This window comes from Lolium perenne, chromosome 3 (assembly GCF_019359855.2).
Source record: "Lolium perenne isolate Kyuss_39 chromosome 3, Kyuss_2.0, whole genome shotgun sequence".
Taxonomy (NCBI): Eukaryota; Viridiplantae; Streptophyta; class Magnoliopsida; order Poales; family Poaceae; genus Lolium; species Lolium perenne.
The window spans coordinates 4890275-4896274 of NC_067246.2; the positions used below are offsets into that span (position 1 = coordinate 4890275).

Below are 6000 nucleotides of genomic sequence, written 5' to 3' on the forward strand. Positions count from 1 at the left end.
CCTTCCTAGCGTGCCTTTTCCACTTAGTCTCCCTTCATGCCGCGATTCAGGAACACCAATCGGCTTAAGGTCAGGAATAAAGTCAACACAGAATTCAATGACCTCCTCTGTTCCATAGCCCTTGGAGATGCTTCCTTCTGGCCTAGCACGGTTATGAACATATTTCTTCAAGACTCCCATGAACCTCTCGAAGGGGAACATATTGTGTAGAAACACAGGACCGAGAATGGAAATCTCATCGACTGTGTGAACGAGGAGATGTGTCATAATATTGAAGAAGGATGGTGGGAACACCAGCTCAAAACTAACGAGACATTGGACCACATCATTCTGCAACCTCGGTAGAATTTCTGGATTTATTACCTTCTGAGAAAATTGCATTGAGGAATGCACATAGCTTCACAATGGGCAGTCGAACATTTTCCGGTAGAAGCCCCCTCAATGCAATCGGAAGCAACTGTGTCATTATCACGTGACAGTCATGAGACTTCAAGTTCTGGAATGTTTTCTTCTCCATATTTATTATTCCCTTTATATTGGAGGAGAAGCCAGACGGGACCTTGATACTGCTAAGACATTCAAAAAATATTTCCTTCTCTGCTTTTGTAAGAGCGTAGCTGGATAAATGACGTCCTTTAACTCTCTCATGCAGCTTTTTGGGGTCTTTCCAATGTTGCTGGTCCTCCCGTGCTTCTGGTGTATCTTTTGTCTTCCCGTACACACCCAGAAAGCCTAGCAGGTTCACGCAAAGATTCTTCGTCACCTGCATCACATCGATTGAAGAGCGGACCTCTAAGACTTCCCAATAGGGTAGATCCCAAAATATAGATTTCTTCTTCCACATGGGCGCGTGTCTGGCATCGTCATTCGGAACAGACCGTCCGCCATGACCCTTTCCAAATATTACATCTAGATCCTTGACCATACCAAATATATCAACACCATCACGATGGGGAGGCTTCCTCCGGTGATCAGCCTCACCGTTGTAATGCTTGCCTTTCTTTCTTACGGGATGGGTAAGCCTAAGAAATCGACGATGCCCCAGGTACACGACCTTCTGACCTTTTTCCAAATAATCACCTTTGAGCTCATGTAAACAGTGTGTGCATGCATTGTATCCCTTGTTTGACTGTCCTGAAATGTTACCAAGAGAAGGCCAGTCATTGATGGTTACGAAAAGCATCGCTCTTAGGTCAAATTCCTCCTGCTTGTGCTCGTCCCACACACGTACACCTGCTAGGGACCACAGCTGTAGAAGTTCTTCGACTAATGGCTTCAGGTACACATCAATGTCGTTCCCGGGTTGCTTCGGGCCTTGTATGAGCACTGGCATCATAATGAACTTCCGCTTCATGCACAACCAAGGAGGAAGGTTATATATACAAAGAGTCACAGGCCAGGTGCTATGGCTGCAGCTCGCTCTCCAAAAGGATTCATGCCATCTCAGTACCGAGACCAAACCGTAAGTTCCTTGCATCCTGTGCAAAGTTTGGGAACTCTCTATCGATTTTTCTCCATTGGGAGCCATCAGCAGGGTGCCTCAACATCACGTCTTTCTTACGGTCTTCTTTGTGCCATCGCAACAACCTAGCATGCTCTTTATTTCTGAACAAGCGTTTCAGCCGTGGTATTATAGGAGCATACCACATAACCTTGGCAGGAACCCTCTTCCTGGGGCGCTCGCCCTCAACATCACCAGGGTCATCTCGTCTGATCTTATACCGCAATGCAGTGCACACCGGACATGCATCCAAATTCTCGTACTCATCGCGGTAGAGGATGCAGTCATTAATGCATGCATGTATCTTTTGCACATCTAATCCTAGAGGGCAGACAATCTTCTTCGCTTCGTACGTACTGGCGGGCAATTCGTTACCCCTTGGAAGCTTCCTCTTAATTATTGTCAATAACTTTCCAAATCCTGAGTCGGTGACACCGTTCTCTCGCCTTCCATTGCAACAATTCCAGTGTCGCCTAGCTTTTTATGGCCATCTTCGCAAGTTGGGTATAACAATTTGTTGTGATCTTCTATCATCTTGTCGAAGGCCAACCTTTCCTTTTCAGTTTCACATTCTCTCCTTGCATCGGCAATGGCCCGGCCAAGATCATCATCACAGGCTCATCTGGTGCCTCTTGATCTTCTACTTCATTGTCTTCATTGCCTTCTGCAGTATCATCGTATTCAGGGAAATTGGGATAACCGTCATCATCCTCTTCCTCTTCGTCATTGTCTTCCATCATAACCCCTCTTTCTCCGTGCTTGGTCCAACAATAGTAACTGGGCATGAAACCGGATCGCAGAAGGTGGCTGTGAATGAGACTCGAGCGAGCGTAATTTACGGTATTCTTGCAGTCCACACATGGACAATACATGAAGCCACCATGTTTGTTTGCCTCCGCCACGGCCATAAAATTATCCAGGCCCGCATGATGAACTCACAAACCGTCTGTCAATGTACATCCATTGCCGATTCATCTGCATGATATAATTAAGCTGATCAAAACCATTACAGAACATCACGATGTATATATACACATGCATTTTATCAATTGCAGATGAAAAGGATAAAGTTGTTAACCTCGATGAAGAAGAAAAAAGCAAGTTAAGTGTGGCTTGATTTGTGTAAACTCAAGTGGCAAATCCTCTTAAGCATTTCATCGAACACCTCTTGTGCATGTGAAGAAGAGAGGAAAGCAACACACCCCTCTTGTGAAGATAGTGAAAAAATGGCTAAGTGTGGCTCACACTTGGGCAGGGGCAAGGTTATATAGCCAGAGGGGGGCCTTTGGACCCGGTTTGTCATACAAACCGGGACTAAAGGGTTCCCCAGGCTGACACGGCCTGCCGCGCCCTGCGGGTGGACCTTTAGTCCCGGTTTGTATGACAAACCGGGTCCAAAGGCCGCTACAGGACAGGCGCGAGCAGGTGGGGTCGTCCTGGGCAGAAACGAACCGGGTCCAATGGGGGCATTGGACCCGGTTTGGTTCAGCAGTGGGTCATTTGCTTGGGTCCAAAGGCCTCTTCTCCACTAGTGATAAATATAGAGCTGCAAATGTCGAGGGCCATTACCAGCTGCCACCAGATTATCAAGAGCGTGGTACAAACCAGCACTCACCCGAAATGTATATACGCCAGTTCTTGCAGCTGTGCTGACTCGTCGATCAAGGGTGACTCCCAGACTTGTGAAGGAGAAGTGCGAGTTGAAATACCGAATATTCTCTCTGAAATATTTAGCATCATCATCCTCTTGACTTGTAAACAACCGTTTCAACTCTTCTGGAACCTCTGGAGTAACAATTGAGACTTTTCCTTTTCTACAGCAAAATGCAGGCCCCTCATATGGAAACCGTAATGCCCCGCAATGTATGCAGTCTGGTACTTTTCGTAACACATGATGCTTTGTAGGTAGGTTTCGGTATATGAATTCGTCATTATCTACTACATTTGTTGCTTGTGAAGGATGACTTTCAAGCTGATACGATTCAAATGGAACATCTAGCACAGAAGAGAAATATATTTAATTAAAACTCATAGTACAACATTGTGCAATTTGAATTGAAAATACAGAATGGACATACCTTGTTCACTAAATAATCTAGCTTCTTCATCAGGCTCATGGGATGCAGCTTGTTCACCTTGCACTGTCCCCAAGCATTATATGAGTTAATATATTGTTTGAACATAATTGTTTTGGTGAAGATTTTGAAGTGTGCAAGACAATATATAAATGTACCCTCCAAATTGGTTTGGTGAACAATGGGCTCAAATATTCCATATGGATCATCCGGCTGGTCGTTGCCCGCTACTGAAAATCATCAGATCAGTACAGCATAAAAATACCAGAATTATAGTTCCTGTAAGGTTGTGAATATTACTTTTTAGATTTTCATTGGTTTGACCAGCATTGAGGGACGTTTCCATTTCTCGACTCGTAGAATTAGCTGGGGTATTTTGAGGTTGATTGGAGCCAATAAAAGGCTCTGTACCTGAATAAATGAAAGAGAATCATCGTTAAATAAACAATGGCTCTTATCTTGCAGTAATAGATAAACCAATGTACTAACCAGCATCATCAATTGTGCATCCTGTGTTAGTTAGGTTCAGAACTGTATCAAGTTGGGGTGTTTCAAAACCGGACATTTGTGTGATGGGATCTGCATTGTGTTGCAACCATAGTAAGATCCACCGTAAAGCTGCAAATAGTTTTATTTATAGGAACAGTATACTGCTGAGCATAATGACATTACCGTGTGTAATATCCCTTACGATGGTGGAAATTGTTTGCAGTTTCTGACCAGGAGGCATCGCGACAGGTCGCATCCTTCCTGCAATTTGTTGCATCTGGTATGAATTATTCCTGTGCAACCAACCTGACTCATCTTCGTCTGTTGCATTATTCTCCTTTTCGTGTCGGATGCCTATCAGTGAATGTGAACAATTTGGTACATTTGACAATCCTGCAAGAAAATTGCATAGCATATAGTAATTAACATCTTGGAAGCTTAACAACTTGGAAGCTAACAATGTGCAGTCAAGAATGTGTGGTACTACAGAACCTGAACATGAGTTGTTATGTAGCTGGGTGACAGCTGACTGTCCTGTAGGTACTGTGTCACCTCCGTTGAGGAGGGCAGATGCAATTTTCTTCTGCTCACGTGATTGGCGTTGTCGTTTTAATATTTCCTCTCTATTTTGTGCATAATATAACCTTTGCCTTTGCCTCTTTATCTCTTTAGGATCTGCATAGATGCAAAAAAGCTCATTAGTAATAAAAAAGTAGGTGGGTATGCAGTTGTTGTTTGTCATTACCAAGAGATACTGGTGTTTGTGTCTCATTTTCTTGGACATCGATATCGTCAGGAGTAGAAGCCACATTTTTCTGACTGTAAGCTTCACGTTGCCTCTTTAATATCCCATCCCTATTTTGTGAATACCGTTCCCTCTCCCGTTGCCTCTTTTGTTCAATAGGGTGTACATTGCTTTGGGAGATGGACAGAGGTGTATGTGGTGTATTTTGCTCGTCAGTAATGAGGGCTGTTGAAGCCTTTTTCTTTTCACTGGCTTCACGCCGTCTTTTCTGAATATCATCTTTATATCGTGCATAATATTCTCTGTCCCTCTGTCTTTTCAACTCTTTAGGATCTGTGTACATACATACCATTATTTAGCAACACATGAAGGATAGAACTGACAGAACACTGATTGCCGATACTTACCCAAGGACCTGTTGTTGCTTATATCCTGAAGAGGGGTGCGTTCCACATCACGATTCGGAGATGACATCCCAAAAGCTTACCCAAGGAGTAGTACAGCAACAATACTGTTCATATGAATATCATATGAATATGCATGCCATTAACTAAATCGACAAACGCATGGATAATGTTACATATAGACAGTACCAGCATAAATAATTGTCTTCTTAACCTAATAGGAGTATCATGTGGACCGCAAAGGGATGGCTGGCGTGTTATTATAGTGCTCAAAATGATGGAACCGTGAAATATATTGCAGAAAAGCTAGAGATTGCATTTTTTGGCATTGATGAAGTTCATTGTATTTGTAAATGGGGTATGATTTTTTACCTGTCTGAACTTGCAGCAAGGTGATAGCTGCCGCCAGCACTCCAGCAAGGCAGGACGCTGTACAGGAAGGATGTGGCGGTCCAGGCAGCAGCGTGTGTTGCGGTGGCAGCGAGGGCACCGTGTAGGGAGGCGGCAACGGTGCTGCCGACGGCGTGTGACACAGTGGCAGTGAGGGCACCGTCCAGGGAGGTAAAGCTCGAAGAAAGGGACGTGCTGCCGGCGGCGTGAGCAGGGAGAACGGCAGGGAGAAAGGGATCCGCCAGCAGTCCAGCAGGCACGACGCTGTATAGGGAGGCTGTGGCGGTCCAGGCAGCGGCGTGGGTTGCGGTGCCAGCGAGGGCACCGTCGAGGGAGGCGTTGACGGTGCTGCCGGCAGCGTATGAAGCGAGAGCGCCCTCCAGGGCAACGGTGCAA

At 45.0% G+C, this 6000-nt stretch overlaps 1 protein-coding gene and 1 long non-coding RNA gene across 3 annotated transcripts in view; one reads left to right on the plus strand and one right to left on the minus strand.

The window, feature by feature from the left end:
• The window catches only part of LOC127340654 (uncharacterized), a 29397-nt gene extending 24066 nt beyond the window's left edge, over nt 1-5331 (plus strand). For both annotated transcript variants that reach the window (XR_007874666.2, XR_007874673.2), the window contains exon 4: nt 4289-5331. This is a non-coding gene — a long non-coding RNA (uncharacterized lncRNA). The remainder of the gene's footprint in view (nt 1-4288) is intronic.
• LOC139838348 (uncharacterized) lies at nt 3030-4170 on the minus strand. The gene is made up of 5 exons (XM_071827757.1): nt 4066-4170; nt 3877-3987; nt 3735-3806; nt 3580-3642; nt 3030-3496 (listed from the first exon to the last, which is right to left on the minus strand). The coding sequence occupies exons 1-5, from the start codon at nt 4139-4141 to the stop codon at nt 3030-3032; spliced, it is 789 nt and encodes a 262-aa protein (XP_071683858.1). The 5' UTR covers nt 4142-4170.
• Nucleotides 5332-6000: the final 669 nt, after the last annotated feature.

Coding starts and splice junctions, on each gene's coding strand:
- LOC139838348 (XM_071827757.1), bottom strand. CDS start 4,141: ATGTCCGGTTTTGAAACACCCCAACTTGATACAGTTCTGAACCTAACT. Junction 3,807..3,876: donor AACCAATGAAAATCTAAAAA/GTAATATTCACA, acceptor GATGATTTTCAG/TAGCGGGCAACGACCAGCCG. Junction 3,497..3,579: donor TAGATTATTTAGTGAACAAG/GTATGTCCATTC, acceptor CTTCTGTGCTAG/ATGTTCCATTTGAATCGTAT.